The sequence below is a fragment of the Plutella xylostella genome, chromosome 6, assembly GCF_932276165.1.
Source record: "Plutella xylostella chromosome 6, ilPluXylo3.1, whole genome shotgun sequence".
In the NCBI taxonomy this organism is placed as follows: Eukaryota; Metazoa; Arthropoda; class Insecta; order Lepidoptera; family Plutellidae; genus Plutella; species Plutella xylostella.
Window position 1 is genome coordinate 5,520,639 of NC_063986.1, and position 19,800 is coordinate 5,540,438.

The 19,800-nt window shown below is 43.8% G+C and overlaps 2 protein-coding genes across 3 annotated transcripts; one reads left to right on the forward strand and one right to left on the reverse strand.

The window, feature by feature from the left end:
- Positions 1 to 88: 88 nt before the first annotated feature.
- On the forward strand, positions 89 to 7,681 carry LOC105384107 (cell division cycle protein 16 homolog). 2 transcript variants are annotated; one of them, XM_048621871.1, is made up of 12 exons: positions 92 to 372; positions 719 to 879; positions 1,433 to 1,565; positions 2,048 to 2,110; positions 2,305 to 2,404; positions 2,846 to 2,985; positions 3,733 to 4,000; positions 4,301 to 4,437; positions 5,066 to 5,194; positions 5,506 to 5,691; positions 6,217 to 6,493; positions 7,498 to 7,680. In XM_048621871.1, exons 1-12 carry the CDS (start codon positions 154 to 156, stop codon positions 7,632 to 7,634), a joined length of 1,950 nt encoding a protein of 649 aa, XP_048477828.1. In that variant the 5' UTR covers positions 92 to 153; the 3' UTR covers positions 7,635 to 7,680. The 2 variants fall into 2 exon arrangements, with proteins under 2 accessions (XP_048477826.1, XP_048477828.1); XM_048621869.1 differs by lacking the exon at positions 2,305 to 2,404 and having other exon boundaries at positions 89 to 372; positions 2,048 to 2,210; positions 7,498 to 7,681.
- A 684-nt stretch (positions 7,682 to 8,365) lies between these two features.
- LOC105384595 (cytoplasmic polyadenylation element-binding protein 1) lies at positions 8,366 to 19,778 on the reverse strand. Its single transcript, XM_038119669.2, has 13 exons — positions 19,242 to 19,778; positions 18,502 to 18,615; positions 15,412 to 15,539; positions 14,680 to 14,761; positions 14,131 to 14,226; positions 13,297 to 13,393; positions 12,733 to 12,907; positions 12,164 to 12,335; positions 11,447 to 11,612; positions 10,863 to 10,990; positions 10,085 to 10,176; positions 9,246 to 9,370; positions 8,366 to 8,629 (listed from the first exon to the last, which is right to left on the reverse strand). Exons 1-13 carry the CDS (start codon positions 19,473 to 19,475, stop codon positions 8,541 to 8,543), a joined length of 1,698 nt encoding a protein of 565 aa, XP_037975597.2. The 5' UTR covers positions 19,476 to 19,778; the 3' UTR covers positions 8,366 to 8,540.
- Positions 19,779 to 19,800: the final 22 nt, after the last annotated feature.

The window sequence follows — 19,800 nt, forward strand, 5'->3', positions numbered from 1 at the left end:
GCTGAGCTGTCATAGGGTTATTCCCGTTCAATTTTAAAAAGTACCTATAGTAGACGACGCGTGAGACTGTTATTATTCTGAGCCTGTGCACTGTCTCAAAGCTCACAGAATAGGTACTTATTACACTGTGTTCTCTGTCTTCAGTCTGTCAAAATGACTTTGTCATTAGTCTGTGAATCATGGCGCGCGCGTAAACAAGAAAATTCAATAAAATTCCGTTTTCCGGTTATCTTTACTTACAAACAAAGTATTTATACCAGCCTCTTTCGTTTACAAGAAAATATGTCCAAAAACGAAACTAGCACACGCACATCAAATGAATTTTTGAATGTAGATTTTATGCGATCGCTTGTAAAACAGTACTCGGAATTGGTAAGTATTGGAATAAAACAACGTTAACTAATTAACATTAACGGTGTGTGAGATGTCCCCACATATTTATTTATACTATACTTGTGAAAACAACTATGGTGGCAATGCTAACTTTCATACATTTCCGTCTAGAGAAAAGCAATCAATAATAAATCTAAACATAACAACATAACCAAGGCAGGCTTTTTAAAATCTGTTTTCGTTTCAAACGATCGTTATTGCTAAACAAAATCTAGTCTTAGTCCTAGTCCTAGGCACTAAACCCAAACATTACATAAATAAATTCAACTCCAACAAAACCAAACCCTGTCCATTAACAACCATTAACCAATGAATGATGTGACAGGGTCAATGGACAAGTGCATTCTTCTGGGCGGACGCGGCGGCGGCGGCGGGTGGAGGCGACCAGGCCAGCGGGGACGACATATGGCTGCTCGCGAGCACCATGCTAGCGCGCGGGGAGCTGCACCGTGCTGCTCATGCTGTTGTATCCAGGGAACTACATAGGTGAGGTTTAATGAAAGTTGACCCAGATAATAGGTGATATCGTTGTCTGTGGCAGTATAGTTCCAAAACTGGCTGACTGATTTCAGCATCATCAACTGCCAATAAAGAGGTAGTCAGATAAAAACAAAATCTAGGGTATATAAAAATTATTTGTGTATTTATGTTTTATTCCTCTGTGGGATAAATTTTCATACTCCTCAATAACAAATCCTCATCCATAATGAGATAGTATGAAAAAAAAGGGTAAATATTTACTGTGATGACACTAAATCTTATTAGTGTTTTTCTCCTCTGTGGCTGTGGACTTAAGCTTCCGCAGCACCTCGTGTCTCACAGGACATACTCCTTCGTAATGGAGTGACACAACACTTGGTCCTCAGTATTCCTCAATAACAATTTTTTTCCATAAAGAGGTAGTATGAAAAAAATAAAAAGAAGGGTAGATATTTATTGTGATGATAGTATTTAGTGTTTTTTGCTGCTGTGATGATGTGTATGAATTATAGTTCTTTTCTTATCTTCTTTTTACAGTTTTAAAATTTTTACATTCCAGGAGTCACTTGCTGTGCCTGGGGGTGGCGATGAGGGCGTACCTGGCAGCCAAGGAGCCGGCCACCGCACTGTCCTTATTGGAGGAGTGTGATCCAAGCCTGATGGAGCCGAGAACTACCGATCAGACTCACAATGTAAGTATGTACCTTTGGATATTTAAGAGCTACATTATTATGAAAGCAGAGTTCTTAAATGGAATCTCCCCAAGTGATTTATTGCTCTATATTTCCAGCATCCTGGTTAGTCAGTGACTGATGCCATTCTGCCTGGCTAATCCTTTCACTACGGTGACACACCCTAGACAAGCTCTAGACAAGCTCTAGACTCTAGAGTCTCATGTTTGTCACTGACACAAGTAACTACCATACACAAGAATATCTAGTAGATATTATCTAAGCTACGCAAACCTGTATTGCAATACAAAAATATATTTTGGGTAGGTAACTTTTATCTCCTTCTCTTTATTAAGACAACTTTATTGTTTATTTGAAACATACCTACATTATGCTCAGACTGTTCATCTCTGAAGGTACAATATTAGTCCCGGTATTTCCGGATTGTGAGCCATATCATTGGTCGTATTTAAAACATCTATCAATCTTTATGCTATCACCAGCGCGCGCTAGCCGGCGTCTTAGTGAGCCAGGCGCGCGCGCTGTCGGCTTTAGAGCGGCGCGAGGCGGGCGCGGGCGCGCTGGCGGCGGCGCTGCGGGCGGACGCCGCGTGCTACGAGGCGCTGCACCTGCTGCTGCAGCAGCACGCGCGCCCCACGCAACAAGGTACGATCAGGCAACAAGGTACACAGTACACTCACTAGACACACGCAACAAGCTACACTCATACAACAAGGTACACTCACTAGAGCGGCGCGAGGCGGGCGCGGGCGCGCTGGCGGCGGCGCTGCGGGCGGACGCCGCGTGCTACGAGGCGCTGCACCTGCTGCTGCAGCAGCACGCGCGCCCCACGCAACAAGGTACACTCAGGCAACAAGGTACACTCACACAACAAGGTACACTCACTAGACACACGCAACAAGGTACACTCACTAGACACACGCAACAACTTTCAGCTTTCAAATGAATTGCGGCATCCCAAGTTACACTCCCTGAATATAACAGAGGAAACGACGCCCCTCTATCAGCACGTATGAAAATTTTAGGATAGCATCAGCCAAGAATCTTAAGCTGTAAATATATCTCTCTTAAAAAGCGTCATAAACACAGTATTCCGGGCCTCATCATCAAGTGCCTATGAGCTACCTATCTAGGTAGTTCTTCGATCCAGTTAAGTGCGTGCGTATGGCCTGCAACTTTAAGTCAGTAGAGCAATCCAAGCATCTACATATGTATGAATTGTCACAAACAATTACACAACTTAATTTCACTATAATAACTATCATCTCTCCCATTCCCAGAGAGTGAGCTAATAGACTCGCTGCCGATCAGCTCTCAGCTGGCGCCGGCGGAGGCTGCGCTGGTCCGTGGAGCGTACAAGGCGAGGCTGCAGCGGTACGCGCCGCTTCCCAAGACCCCGCCGCCTGTGTCGGAGTGCCCGGTTAGTGGTGCTTTTAACCATGATATTAGTCATACATTTGTTTGAGTTTGTGGGTCAGCTATATTGGCTTATCATAAATGTTGGGGTTATATCTTGGTTCAGGAACATTATCACATCAGCAACTGGTATCATGACTCCGAAGACTAGTATTATGACACTGGCAACTAGTATCATGACATCAGCAACTAGTATCATGATCATGGCATCAGCAACTAGTATCATGACAACATCTACTAGTATCATGACATCTGCAGCAACCAGGTATCATGACATCCACAGCAACTAGGTATCATGACATCTGCAACTAGTATCATGACATCTGTAGCAAACATGTGTATCTTGACTTCAGCAACTACTATCATCACATCCGCAGCAACTAGGTATCATGACACCTGATCCATAGGTACTTTATAAAAAAAATATAGCCTTCTGAACCTTGGATTTACAATGTTATGGAGGAGCAAAGGTGTTGCTACTCCTCCATTGAAAAGGGAGGATCCTCCGACCAAGCTGGGCGGTTTAGCTTGGTGGGCAACTGCCCGACGATTATATGTCGGGATTACTGAGTAGCTGTAATTCTTAGATACCGCGATGTAGGATTTATTATTTTGCTTTCACTCTTCCATGCCATCTGTTGGTCGTCCTTGATATCTCTTTGTAGGATTTATATCTTGACTTCTTTGCGCGTATTCATTATAGATGTCGCCACAATGTATACATTTATTGTATATTCCCCTCCCACTCCAGATAACAGCAGCCGCCGAAGAGGTCCGTTCCCGCACCGCCGAGGCCGCCATCAGCCTCGCACGACGCCTCGCCGCCGCCTGCCGCTGGAAAGAAGCACTTTCTACCCTAGACTCATTAGACCCCTGGTGTTGCGCCGAGGTCAGAGCGGCTTGTCTGCTGGAGCTCAATAACAGCTCGCAGCTGTTCGTGTTCGCTCACGAGCTGGTCAACGCGTATCCGAATAGCTGGACCGCTTGGTTTGCGGTCGGCTGTTATTATTATCTTATTGGTGAGTGGTTTGGTGTCCTAGATCCTTAACCTTATACTAAAGCTGCTACCATACCACCACCGCTCATTAGCAAACAACAATATTGCTGATCTGTTAAAACTGACATAATTTCTATGGATCAGACAGATGTCTGTTGCTAATGTGTCGTTTTGGTAAGGCAGTTGATTGCACGCCTTCATTGAACATAGGAAATTGAATAGCATCGTAGCAAATAAACACTCTCGTCCTCTAAAATGGTGACCCAGACCTGATACGTCCTCTAAAATACCCAACTCAATTCCCAACCTTACCCCCTTGCAGGTAAGAGCGAGTTCGCGCGGCGCTACCTGAGCAAGGCGAAGAGCATCGAGCCTGGCGCGGGCTGCGTGTGGCTCGCCTACGGACACAGCTTTGCGGCGGATAATGAACATGATCAGGCCATGGCCGCTTACTTTAAGGTACACAGCTTATTTATCCTACTTTTTACTAATATTATAAAGGCGAATGTTTGTGAGTATGTGTGTATGTTTGTTACTTGTTCACGTCAAAACGGCTGAACCGATGATTTTTAATGAAATTTGGTATGTATGGAGTTTGCTGACACCCTGGATGTTACATAGGGTACTTTTTATCGCGGTATTACCACGGGAAATCTTTTTAAGGTGAAGTGAACCTCGCGGGAAGTGCTAGTTCATTATAATCAGCACAATAGGCGTATCACCAGTTCCTTATGCGTCTGGGCAGTCAGCGACTGACTCTAATATGACTGGGCAATTTTTTCACAGTGGCAAACCTCAGCTGAAGCTCTTGCGTTTGACACCGACAAGAATAGTATAGCAAACGGTCCTAAAGAGACAACTAAGACAACACTCCGGCTTTTCGATTACCTAATCCTACTATAGCCTCGTAGATAAGGCCCTTAGGCCCAGCTAAGAGTTTAGACAAGACAAGACCAAGATTATATTATGTACAAAATAATGTTAACTTGAGGGAGTCACATCTGAGTGAGCCCACAAGAAATATAATGGGTCTATTTCGTTTGCCATTGCTTCTCTAACTACTAACAATATTTTGTTCCCCCATTAGGCGTCTCAACTGATGCCAGGCTGCCACCTGCCGCCGCTCTACGTCGGGGTAGAATGCTCGCTTCTCTACAACACGTCCATGGCGCAACGGTTCCTGTTGCGGGCAGCGTTGTTGCATAATAGTGTTGAGGTTGGTACTTTTAGGGCTTAGCTAGCAAACGTGATGATGCATCTTGTTGTCACATCCAACAGGCCTTGAGAGTGAAAGTGGATTTTAATTCATATTTCTTTTAAATAATTTTGTTCTAAGTGCCTTTATGTTACATATTATTCATGTTTAGTCTCGCTATTGTGTACTTACTAAGTGCGTGTTAAATGGAATAGTGTTCAGAAAATTATTGTTTTGTTATATTTGCCTATGGAAACACAGATTTCGCCTTCAATTTACGGGCATTTGTCCGCTTATATCAGCTCTTCCTCAAAATTAATGTTAACTTCCAGGCGGAGCCAGAGTCGGAAGACTCCGGCGGTTCAGAAAGCGCGCTGGGCTGGGAGCGCATCCTGCGTTGCGTGACCTGCCCTCACGCCGCCCACGAGGCCGCCGCCGCCGCCCTAGCCGCCCAGCGCGTGGGCAAGGCCCGGCGGCTGTGGCTGCGAGCCAAGCAACTGGCTGAGGACCAGGGACCGGTATGATATAGCTACTAAACATAGTGTCATATATATAGACAAGCACACATTGTGACACTCCTCCTTCAACCTATAGTAGCCCACTGCTGGACGAAGGCCTTTCCCAAGGCACGCCACTGCATGCCATCTATACCGACATTGCGAGTATTGCGACACACATGCGCTCGCGGCCGCGCGCGTTGGTAAGGGCCAGTAGGATATGCACACGTTATACAAGTCCTTAAATAAAATCTAGCTTTACGTAAATGTACGTTTATAGCAGCGATAGAAACATACTTTGTGCAGCGCTCTAAAATATCGTTGGTGAAAGCTACCCTTATTAAAAGTTTTCTAGTTTACAATAAAAACTAAAAAATATCGGTATAGAAGATATACCGTCATCTGCATTCAGTTTGTCAAGTTTCATTATAGTTTCCGCTAGAGGCACCACTTTGTATGCGACATAACGTAAGCCAAGAATCATTCAAACTTAACTACCACTACTACCAAAGCATAAACTCTAACAAACCCACTCCCCAATTCCAGCTACACCCTCGCTGGGCAGCCACCTACGATGCCCTCGGCCACGTCTCCCGCAAGCAAGGCCGCTACGAAGAAGCCCTACAATGGCACGAGAAAGCCCTTTCCATCCGGCCCGGCCACGCCCCGACATACTCCGCCATGGGGTTGTGTCTAGCGCTAAATGGACAAGAGGCGAAAGCTGCCGATGCGCTGCACACGGCGTTATCGAAGGATCCGGATGATGCTGTGGCGCTGGCTTTGCTGGATTTCATTGTGGAGGCCCTTGATGCGCAGTTGGATGGTGAGTGGGATTGAGTTTCGTTTGATAATATATGATACTCTAAATTGCAAAATTGTCGAAATGTTCAACTTACGGTGCGGCGCCTGAGCAGTGCCGTGAGCGGTTTACCACATCCTCCATACGGTATACGTTGGCCGGAGCGGTGCCGGACGTACCGTGTGACCTACAATACATATTAGGGCGAGGGCCCATTGCTGCAGATACATTTTCAGTGAAAAATATACGAAAAACCGCACCGCAGCATTGGGGGCCTCCCTCTTATATGTAGTCCATACATATTTGAGTAGGAAACCATTGCGGCACCGCTTAAGGGTGCTTTTCCACCAGAGATGTGCTATGCAGCTATGCTGCGAAGATGTGATATCTACGCTACGAAAATATGTGACCGTTTCCACCAATACTACGCTAGGTAGCTGTGCGAGGAAGATGCGCTACGAAGATGCGCCGCCGCAAAGTAGCTGTGCGAGAAAGATGCGCATCTCGAGCTTTTTGCTTCCACGATGGCATGTCTACTTTCAGTGAAAAACGCGGGCATACTGTAGGTCTGCTCTGCACATACATAGCCACACCACTCGCGATGGTCCATAGCACATATCCATATCACGCATCCATAGCACACATCCATAGCACGCATCATTCCATACAAAAAACATATCTTAGTTGAATCCGTTTCCACCAGTGCTAAGCTATGTGCACCAATAAATATGATTGGTGGATATTAAACGCATCCATAGCATCGTAGCATAGCACATCTCTGGTGGAAAAGCACCCTAAGGCCTCTACACACCAAAGCCGCTGACCCGGCGGCATAGCCTGGCGGCCTAGTGCCGGCGGGTTAACTTAGTACAAAATGAGGCACGATTGTACAAAATGAGGCCGGCGGGTTGAGCCGGCGGCCTGAGCCGCCGGGTCAGCGGCTTTGGTGTGTAGAGGCCCTTAGCCGCCGCACCGTGTTATCTGGCCCTCCGCCAGCGTCCTCTAAACTCCCTTCCTATCTATTTCAGAGGAGGACATCCCTCAGTTCCCATTCCCGGCGGTGAGCATCGCGCCCCCGCCCGCGCCCCCCGCGCCCGCCCCCGCGACCCCCGGCCCAGGGGGGGACAACACTAACGTCTCCGATATGAGCATGAGCTTCGACTGAACCTATACTAGTGCATATATGTGTGTAACACAAGGTCTATTTGTAAATAAATGTAAAACACAAAGAGGTGGTTTCAATTTAATCATTTATTGCAGATAACATTGTATAATTTTAAGATCAATAAACGAAAGCGTAAAATCAACATTTCATATTTACTTGATTCATAGGGTATTTTACACTAAAATACTATAAAACTCACAATTGTGATTTACATGTATTAAAAGCCCGTTAAAATGTTTTAAAATGAGCATTTTTAGTTAACAATGGACAGCCTAAAGGCCTAAAACTATCAGGCACCGTAAAATCGATTAAAATTTACCTAGCGACTAGGTTTTAGGCACATGTGAAGTTCACACTACGTAACATGTCTACGCGGATGGCGTAATAGCGAAAATATATCTAAAATGTTTTGTAAATGCATTTTAAAAGTACAGATTACTGTCTCTACGGGTTTAAACAATATTTATAACAATTAAAAAAAGAATAACAAATAAAAAGAGTACCTAAGTACGTTAACAACTACACATAAGTCTAAATAATCGCAGAGAAACCCCGAGATAACTTCAAATACAGACGCCGTGTGTATTTAACGGACTAACTTTTATCGGGACTCCTCTGCTCGTAAACATGATACCGAAAAGCTAATCTTAGAAATACCTTACATCAGAAACAATACAGTGTTAAAAACAATTCCAAATGGACTTAACAAACAGAGCATTTAAACATTCCTAAGACTAGCTTTTTCAAAACAAACAATAAAAAAATCATTAAAACCAAAACTCACAACTTCCAAAAAGAAATCAACAAATAACCAAAGAGTCCTCTACATGATTGTAGTAACATAATCGTGTGGATGTTTGTGGCGAAGTGCCCAACTTAATAGCAGCTCCACTGTGTCGGTCGCGCCTAGAGCGGCCAGGGCAGCGCGGGCTCCGGCGACTCGTCCGCTCCTGATGGGTCGCTCGACCCGCCGCTCATGGGGGGGGATGGCGTGCCTGGGGAGAAAGGAGTGAGTTAAGTTTTGTAGTGTAGTGGTGGGAGCAGTTACGGCAGGGATTGGGTTATCACATAGTAAGGCGTTACACAGCCAGACTGACTTTATGGTTATTTGTTTTTATGGTAAGGTCCTTGAAATTATAGTATTGAAGACAGTAGTGTTACTACTATTTATTACTAAAACGGCTGAACCGATTCGGATAAAAAAATGTAGGGAGGTAGTTAAGAACCGGGAAAATAACATAGTATACTTTTAAAGCTCAATACGCATGATATCAGTGTTGACACTGACAAGTGTGAATACGTTTATAGATAACTAGGTGTTCCCGCGAGCTTCGCTTCGCCTTAAAAAGTTTTCCCGTGGGAATTCCGGGATAAAAAGTAGCCTATGTTTTTTTTTCAGGGTCTAGACCATATGTATACCAAATTTTATTCAAATCCGTTCAGTAGTTTTGGCGTGAAAGAGTAACAGACAGACAGACAGACAGACAGACAGACAGACAGACAGACAGACAGACACAGTTACTTTCGCATTTATAATATTAGTTAGGATGTACGAAACAATTCTCCCCGACACTGAACTGACTTTATTCGATGATGATGTGGTGAGGTTACCTTCATTGGCCTGGTCGCTGTAGGTGGCGTGGTAGAGCGCGCCGGGCGCGTGCTTGGAGCTGCGCGTGAGGTACGCGTGCTCCTTGTTGGGGTGCCGCCACTGCCAGCACGAGCGGCAGAAGTATCTGGAAGGTGCACTGGAGGTTACCATCGTGATTATGAGCCAAGCTGTCGGTACATAACTTCTTGCACAATCTGAGACATGAAGTCTCTGGAAGGTGCACTGAAGGTTACCAATCGTGATAAGCAATCGGTACATAACTTCTTGCACATAGTAATAATAAATATGTGGGGACATTACACACACGGCTATCCGACCCCAAGCTAGGCAGAACCTGTGTTATGGGTGTCGGACAGCTGATATATCTACACAAATACATATATACTAAATATAAATATCAAGACCCGAGTACAAATATCTGTCTTTAAACAAATATCTGCCCCAGCCGGGAATCGAACCCGGGACCTTCGGCATAGCAGTCAGGGCCACTAACCACTACGCCATTCGACCGTCAAATAACAAACATAACATATAACATAATCTGAGACATCAATCATGATTGAGCCCAGCAATCGGTAGACAACTTCTGGGTCAGTCTGAGACATCAATCGTTAATTTGTGGTCTAAAACTGTCATTATGTATTAAGGTAGGGCTGGAGGGTATACCTAGGCGTTATGTTTGACCGTCGTCCAGTCTCCTGGACTTCAGGATATTACTTATGGCGAAGCTCAAAGAATGAATAGATCTCAAGTTAAGCCTGGTTCACAGCAGATAGGGTTTTAAATAGAACCAAATACATATGAAAATAAGTAACAGCTACGTGGAAAGCTAACTCACCTGTAACAAACGGGCTCCCTGCAGAAGTAGGGCCCCTGCTGCAGGTTGCACACAGAGCACATCGAGTCCTCAAGATACGGCAGCAGCTGCACCTACAGAATAAATCTAGATTTATTTAGGTACTTGGTAAATAGGGGTGCTAGTGACTTTGTTTATTCAATGTCATGATTGTGTCTAGTTACGTTATTATAGGTATGTGGAGAAGAATAGGGGTCAAAAATTTGGAGCCTTAATTGGCGTGGGTGTGAAAAAAATAACTGTTAGCAAGGCCGTGCAAGAGTAGGAGAGTCGGACATTTTCAGTACTATTTATGAGTCCTTAATCGTCTTTATTATTGGAGACATGATCTTCCATTGCTCGTATACCGCAGGCAGATCAACATCAAGTTATTCGCCTGGATATTTTTTGTTAGCACACGATACTAACACCTATATTAGCGACATCTAGCAGGCGACATTCTATCTACTTCAACAACACCATTACAAGCTTAGGAAGGCAGTTTAGACCTGGGGGATATGCACAAAGGTTGCACTCTAGACAGCCAGGTGCAGGTACTTACACCCCACAGAATAGAATAGAAGGGTAGGAAAGTCTAGCATCTAATGTCTTCAGTCTTATTTATGAGCCTTAATTATTGTAGACATGATTTTTCACATCTCTTGTAGTGCAGACGGCTCCAATCAAGCTATTTCTCGACTAGAATCGTTAGCACAATACCAACATCTAAGTGAGCGACACCTAGCGGGCGACATTCTAACTACTTCAACACAACACATACCTTCTTGTTGAACTTGTCAGTGGTGATCTCGACGTAGCCGGCGCTGATGGCGCGCACGTACGAACGCACGTTGTTGAACGTCACGCGCCCCGACCCGATCGGGTACTTGTTCTTGTCCGTGTCTATGCCTGGGGGGAGTGAGGAGTTATTAGTGGTTTATTCGTGATGAATAAATAAAGAATATTCCTTATTTGTACATAACAGCCGATTAATTCTTCTCAGCTGCCGCTAGACGGGTTCGTTATCGAAGCAGATAAAAGCGATATATAGGGTGCTGTGATTGATAGAATGCGCTAAAGCAAGTTTATCGACGTCTAACTACGGACCCGTGCTATGGGGGCTGGACAAGGGTTTATCGCCTTGGTGAAAGGATTAGCCAGTCAGATCAGCTGGCAAACTGCCCAAGGCACTGAGACTGACAGATAAAGGGCCCGGGCAGCGGGAATAGCGCTAGTGTTTATCACCAACACACTAAGAAAGACTGAGCTACCTGGATGCACCAGACAGACCACTCTACCTGCATACACCACGCCGGGGCCACTAGCGCCACCTACCTACACCACGGGGGCACTAGCGCCACCTACCTGCGTACACTACGCCGGTGAACAGGTCGTCCATGATGCGGGCCAGCGCGGCGGCGGTGAGCATCCCGTGTAGGGCTCCCACGAACACCGTCCGCTCGGGCTGCAGCCGCGCCGAGCCACACGACACCCACATCGCGTCGCTCACTGACCACGGGATCACTTGCGCCTGGGGATAACACTCATTAGTATTTGTCCGAGTTTTTTATGGTTAACTGTTGTAGGACTTGTACACAAAACTGCGACGTTACATCGCAAAAACCTGCGACAGTAAACATTTGCCCTGAAAAACTGTAACAGTCGTAGTGTACATCTGATTCTATACGACGCCGCAACGCAGCTTTGTGTACAGGCCTGTAAAGGGAGAGTAATAAATTTGTGATCATCAATAGGACACCAGGTAAATGCGTCGATATGGTGACGCGTTTGTGGTCTTCACTAGAGAACTCTATCCGAACATATTCCAGAGATCCTCACTTTTAATATCATAATAGTGGACGAAATAATGGCACAATAAGTTTATACTACTAAAAGAACAAAACGTATGATATATTTATGCCTAGTTTCACCATAGTCTGTTTAAACACCCCTGTTATGCACATGAATTATACCTCATTTCTACATTAAATTCTTGAGAGATGTGTCGAAATCCAACAACTAATCCCTTGTTATGATCTAAAGACTATGGTGAAACTAGGCCTAGAACTGTGTGAATGTCACCTCCTTGCTGCGTATCTTCCTACTGGCCACGCGGTAGTACAGTCCGTTGTTGCGGCGATGGCACGCGGCGAGCAGTGCGCGCGCGCAGCGCTCGCTCTCGAACGTCACGTGCGCGTAGCCCTTCGGAGAGTCGCGTCCGTCGCCGCCGTGCTCGCGCTCTGGCCACTCCACGCTATAGGGACGGGAAATAAACCTTAGTTAAATGCGCCAAATTATATGTATTGATGCTAAGGAAAGGGCCAAAAAGATATGCAGGATATAATTTAATCGTAGATTGGCAATAGAGTAGCTATGGATGAAGAAGAAGTTAATGTTGAAGCGTATCTAGTGATCTAAAGAAAATATTTTGAAAAATGAGTAATGAGTAATGCTAGACAACACTGAACCGTGCCATCAAATTCATGACCAAAAATTCCATAAACATTCAATCTTGCACACAGCGCACTTGATCATAAACACAAAATGCATTCTTACACATATCGCATATCACCTAGCGTTGATTATGCAGACCACACGTGCACACAAACACATTCTTACACACAGCACACTCACTGCATTCAAGGACTCACCAAACCGGCTGAAACTGCCTCAGCGTATTAAGCAGCGCTTGCTCGGTGATGTCCCAGGGCAGGCCTCCCATGAACACCTTGGGAGAGATGCCACTAGTAAGGTCCAGACAGCGCGCCGGCAAAGACCCCGTCCAGGAGAGAGGCTCGCCGTTGCGCTCCGATGATAATACGCCACCTGGCGGGAGAAAAGGTAATGGTTGGTGAGAATGAGTGTAGCACCCGATTGAGGAGTTAACTATCATCATCATTTAATAATCATCCACTGCTGGAAATAGGCTTTTCCCAAGGAGCACCACTCACAGAATAGTAACTAAATAAATGAGACATAGACACTATTTGGATGAAGAGTATTGTAGTTGGATGAATCTATTAAGCTAATCAGGCTAGTTGAGTTTTGTTACATAATTTTCTTTACCCTTTAAGGCAAGAGGAGGATTAGTTATGAAGTTACTCGAGTATATCTAATCTATACGATTCTAACTAGAACTCAATATAGTTAGCAGCTATGCTGTGCAGTGTAATATTTTTACACAGACTTTAAGTAATAAGTGCAAGAATACTTACAGAAAGAGGCGCGCCGTGGAAGCAGCCTCGGGTGTTCCTCGCGGCCGTTGATGCCGTCAGAGCTGTGGTTCTGGTCCGGAGACCAGGCCGGCTCCATCTGCGGAAATATTGCTGCAGTATTCCATAACTTTTACCGATATAACAGCCGAATACATGGTATACCAATAGGTGATAGATTGAATTTATCTTGAGGGGTATTTTTGATTTTGGTGGTAGGGGTTCACAACTAAAACTGGGTTCAAACAATAAAACCCTATTTTGTACTATAGGTTGGTTAAAAATCTATTTGGCAAACGTACGAGACTACAGATACTAATCTAGTGTCTGGGGTAAATTGATCTCGGGGAGGTCAACTCGCGATATGTAACTTGGCCGCTATCTCTACAACATCCAGATCTAATCCAGATGTGATCGCGATAGCCCCCACCTGGCAGTTAGCCACGTTTGATATTTGCAATCTGCGCTGGACATAGGCTATTTCCATTTAACTTAGTAACTCCTACACAAGTATAAGGGGACAGGAGATGGGTACGGAGGATAGCCTCTTTAAACATTGATAACGAATATTGAGGTCAGCTCTGTCACAATTTAAGTGAAAATTCCAAGTTGCTGAAATATATTATGAAAAACCTGAAAGAGTGCTCTATCACAACGTTGCCGTTGGAACGTGCTACCATATCATGAATGCTTTCCCGTTTTCCATCACAAAAACGCCCAATCCTTCATGAGGACTTAGACATAAGACACATAATTTACTGGACTTCCAAGACAACTTACGCTATGTCAAAAGAACAAAATAAAAACCAAAAGCCCCAACTTACGAGGACAACTTACATTCCGGTCGAACCCGTCGCAGCTGTAGTGCACGCGGATGGAGGTCTGCGAGAACGACTGGCGCTTGCGCGGCGCCGCCGGCATCGCCAGCGCCTTCTGAAACGAACACGCGGTCACGGGGGGAACTACGCATTTACGGAAAATCTACTAATCCGAATTAATTTGTATGAAATTTGGTATGTAGGAAGCTTAGACCCTAGATTAACACGAAGGTAACTTTAATGCAAAGCAAATTAGGGGATAAAACGTGAAAGGACTGTCCTGCCGGATTAGGTCTTCAGTAGTCGCTGGCTGCTCCAACTCTAGTGTTGGACACCGACACGCCAGAAGTACCAGTGCAGTTGTGTGCAACATAGAACAGCAGCCTAGTTTTTCAATGTAAATTCGGATTTACACACAAGAACAGAAGACTAGCATATTTTGTGTAAAAGCTGCCAAAAGCAGCAATAAGCCAAACTGACATAACCCGAAATTCTTTGATTTTAACGTTAGACAATTTTAAGCTATCTTTGATGAATAGCCGAATAATTAAACAAAACTGGTACTCACTAAAGAGGCGACAAGGTCGGTAATCCCTTGGCCGGAGGAGCCGGTGTCGTCGCCCCAGCCCGCGCCCGGCCGCGCGCTCTCGCTGCAATAAATATCCATCGTTAATATGGAACGCCAAACTACCACATTCTAAAATATTACACAGAATAATGGCACAGAATAGAACGGTATGTCTCACACAAATCAAATTTAGCGAGATTTCAAATTCATTCTGCAGTTCAATGTTAAGTTGGAAGGTTCTACTATAATTTAGGATGTAATTAATTTATGTAAACGTTCAGCAGGAATCAACCCTTGATTAAGTTAGTAAGTGTATCAAAAATTACTATTAGGTACTTGGTCTACAAACAATGATCCTCTGAACAGAATACCTCGGGGATCGGTAGTGAGTAAACAGGGGTATACAGTAGAAAGAAAGCTGGCTACCAGCACCCAACGCTTTTATGGATATTTTGACAGATCCAGCTTAATTTGTGAGTACGGCTCGACAGAATTGCGACGCTCTGAGGGAGCATCCAGCATTACAACTATTACCTACCCTGGTAACCTACACCTACCGAGTAGAGCGGCGGGATCCTCGGTTGATCCTCGACCATCGAACGGCTAGAAAATTAGCGAGTGCTCAGCCGAGAATACTGTTTCGGCCACTCTACTTGGTAGGTGTAATCAGGGACTCAGGGTATGAGGGAGCCCATGACCAGGAGAAGCATCATGCATGCTCGCTAAGTATACCTGAAGCTAGCGAAGTCGGTGGGGTGTCTGGGCGGGAAGCAGCGCGCGGGCACGAGCGAGCGCGGGGTCTGCGCCGCCTCGGGGCTGCTCGGCGCGCGCTCCCAGCCCCACTCCGCGGAGCCGCCGTCCTGCATCACAAAATTAGATAAGGTTAACATAATGAATATTGCAATGCGAAAGATGAAGACTGTGTCATATTTCTGATGTCATCCAGAGGCGTACCTTTGAGTACCTAAAGCTAGCATCTCAGGCACGGTTCGCCATTCTACGGATCATCACGCACGCTGACGTCAATGTAGGCAATCTTAACGCCTCCTCAAGTTACGTCACTAGTCACCTGTACATGGACGTACCACTGGCTTATGTCTATTTTTATGCGACTACATATCTTGGCAGTACTAGAACCATCTTTATTTACGCAGTGTAATCCATAAACTCCATAACATAAGTGCATGTATGTCACAACCCCTATTCGTCCGAACTCGCGACGCAAAAGCAATTTAAAGTGCAAGAGGAGTTTTCCGGATCGCAGCGCCGCGATTAACCCGCTACAATGGCTAGCCTTTGGCATGAGCCTACACAAATAATATTAAATTGGTGCGCCCATGCCAATAGCTCGCAATAGCGACCCCTTGCCAAGTGTCATGCCATACAAACTTATTATTTTCGATACAATAAGCTAAGACTGTGCCTTCGAGTGGGTTTTGCGTCGTAAGTTAGTGTTTTGGCATCGCGATATAGGGTTTTTGGGTAGTTTATTTCCTTGCACTGCATTGTATGTAGCTCGCAATTGACTACGATGTAAGTCGTTATTTTGGATTGTCTCGCAACATAAGGAAATGCACAAGCCATTTTTCATCAAGACGGAGTGGAAAGCTTTTTTTATTACTTCAGCAAAATGAAAACAGATTTTACAGTCTTGTACGATTCAAATACCGGGTGTATTTTTCTGAATAGAGTGGAGATTTAGCTGCTTTGTTGAAAAGCTTTTCCTTGAATTCGAACTACAGGACAGCCGAGAGTTTTATGGGGCAAAAAACCGAACCTATTTCAGACTAACAATGTTACATTGGAGGGGTCAGTTTTCAATGCCGGAGATTACTTAATTAGGGGTTCTACCGCGCTATTTTTTTATAGAGTAGGTAGTAGGTACTTATCAAAATCAGATTGAATCACAAGTACCGTAGAAACCATTTTTAGTTTACATTTAAGAATTTTAAAAGCTTTAAAATGCCTGAAAACTACAGGATTAACATTTTAAAACCCGACTAACCGTCGTAGGTACCCACTCACGTTTAACGGGCAATTGCAACAGTATAGCTAGTTGAAAAAGCCCCAAGCGAATGGAGAAAATCTGTTCAAAAATCACCATTAAATTACCATGTAAAAACGATCCCGGGCCGGAAGCTGCGAGGAGTTTCCACGGAAAACTGGATTCTAATTCCCTGGAGATAGGGTTGCATGAAAAAATGTTTGCACTGGTGTGTGTTTGGATTATTTGGCAGCGTGTCGGACATTAATACGGCGGAGTGTTGGCAGAGGGCCCTCTGGCGGCGGCGCGGCATTAACTAACATGCATACTGTTGCAGAGCGAAGGGTACACGAATTATGAAAGCCTAATAAAACTTAAGTGCCCGGATTATGAACTTTGATTTTTAAACTTCTCAGATCTTCAGATTTTTACAGATTTGTGGTCTACAAAAATGAATTAATTATGTATAAGTAAGTATATATTCTAGTGTTAAACAATAGATATTAAACAGAATTAAACTTTTCTCATTGTATTTCGCACTACCTATCATTTTCTCCACAACGCCCAAGGTTAACTGGAAGAGAATGCTTTTAGCATTAAGTTCGCCTATGTACAAATAAATTTATGTGCAATAAAGAATTTAATAATAATAATAATAATTAAGTACTTAAATTAAAAGACAGTATGCACATGCACCGATACATTAATCATGGCGCCAAAACGCTGTTACCCTCTTAAGATATACTTCGGCTGAAGACAAAGCATAATGAGACGAAAATGCGAAAAATATGTTTTCCTAATGATAAACGGTGACTTTACTATTCACGTGACCAACAAAGTTTGTTTTTTTTCGCGAATTTTGAAATTCTCATGTAGGTTTCGGCTTAGTATACCCTTTTTGCAACACCCTGTATAATTTTGCTGTTTATGGCTATAAAATAGGAGGAGAAAAAAAGTTTTTTTTATTTATAATCTACTAAAGGGATGAGTACTTTTTTTTTTATTTAAACCCCAAGAGAAAACACCAACCAAATGAACTACCGCAACAAAATTCACTGATCTACCTATATAAAAAGAAACTAGAAAAACAGGTAATTTACATAAAAAGCGTCACACCATAGTTATTAAAAATACACGACTGAAAAACATAAATCGCGTGTAATTGAACAGCATTAAAAAGCAAAGTTTCTACAAACTAACGTTTTAATTGAGTATTTGACACGATAATCGTATGCAGAAAGTAGAACTATGAAAATTACAAAGTACTTACCCTCTTAAAGATAATTTTGGAATAGATGTGAGGGTAGTTTTGGAACGCGGTTTTTACGTAAAACCTAACCGTGTTCTCTTTTCCACAATCTCAAAAAATTCTAAAACTGTACATTTTCTTTCCTCCACCAATCAAAATCTTAACTGTATACCGGTGGTAAATTCGTTATGTCTGCACCGTTAAATCAAAACATGAAGTTTAGCTACAAGCTTGCTAACTTTACAAGGAGGGTAGTTAAGAGATTTTAACGATAAGAACAGGACCCCCTTTATATGACGAAACTGAAAACGAAAAACTAAGTTTAGGAGCGCTGCTGCTCTCGTTCATTCGTTTTTCGTCAGTATAGAGCAGTAAAGACAGTACATACCCGATTAAGCCTCATAACCAATTCACAAGGAGGGTAGGAACATATTTTAACGAAAAGGAACAAGAGGGTCACTATATAACGAAAAACGGAACTTTCGGAGAGCACATGCAGTAGCCTATGGTCGAGCCTCGTGTAGCCCAGTCACTAATTCACAAGGAGGGTAGTTACAGATTTTAAGAAAAAGCAACAAACAGTACATACCCGATGGTTCATCCGGGGCGCGGCGGGCGCGGGCTCGCCCAGGCGGCTCGTGTCCAGCCCCAGCAGCTCCGCCAGGGAGCGCCGGTGCTCGCCGCCGCCCGACCGACCGTTATCCTGCGGGGTACATGACGTTACATTGAGGAGTTACCGACTCGTGGGATGGAAAGATGACCCACTAACCAAGGATTTGAATTTGGAACTACAGAAGAAGAAAAAGAAAAAAATGAGGGTAGGCAATCGATCTGAGTAATTATTTGAAAATAGCGGATATGGGGGAAATTTTGCTTTTTAAAAAACCCACATACAAGTACCACACGACAATCGCGGCCAGATTTAGTTAAAAATACAAAGAAAAAAAGAATCTTACAGAAATCTCTCAGAATTCGGTTAATAGGGTAAAAACAATACAGCTAAACTAAGCTTTGCCACCGTGGCAAAGGATTAGCCAGTCAAACTAGTTGAAAAAACACGCTTAGAATTTAATTTCATAATATGGGGGTAGATGTGAAAAAAATGTAAAACGTTGAAATTTGAAAATTGGGTCCGTGGAAAGAACCCTTCCTAGCGAAAATGAAAGATTCAATGAAAATGTGATGGAGGAAAAGTAAAATAAAATATTGAAACATAAAACCTGATAAAAACAGATATATAAAAATAAATCGTGAAAAATTCAGTACACAAAGTAGAATGTCGCTTTATCAAAAGAAGTAAAGTAAAAGTGGAAAAAAAGTTTCACTAACCTGGTGTATCAGCGGCATAGCTGCCGCAAAATTTCTTCGAAGTTGTGGATGTCTGCTCGGACAGAGTTTAGGGCATGCATCCAATCGCGGCGGCTGCGCGCAAACGACTGAGCGCGAGGCAACGTGCCCTGTAGCAGGAAAGCCCAACCCGGTTCCAGCGTCGCCCCTCCACAGCGCATGCTCAGAACAAGCCACGCCCACTTCCGGCGAAAATGGCGCCCGGTGCCAAATCATGATACTTTTATTGTGACTTTTAAATTTTAACTTGTAGAAATAATTATATTAATTCAGTTATAAAATTTTATTAATTATAGTTATATTTATCGCGCACATATAAGTTTTTTTTAATTTAAAATTGGGTGAAATAATAACAAAAGCGGAAGTGACGGATACTTTACCGCGGAAAGAGGCGGAGACTCGGAAATGGGCGTGAGGCGGGGCTTCCGGCGCTGTCGGATGAAAACAAAATGAGGAAAAACAAAAGAAATAATAAAGGAAACAAATAAAGTTATAACAAATCGAAACAAATAAACTTAAAACAAATAATAATATATAAAAA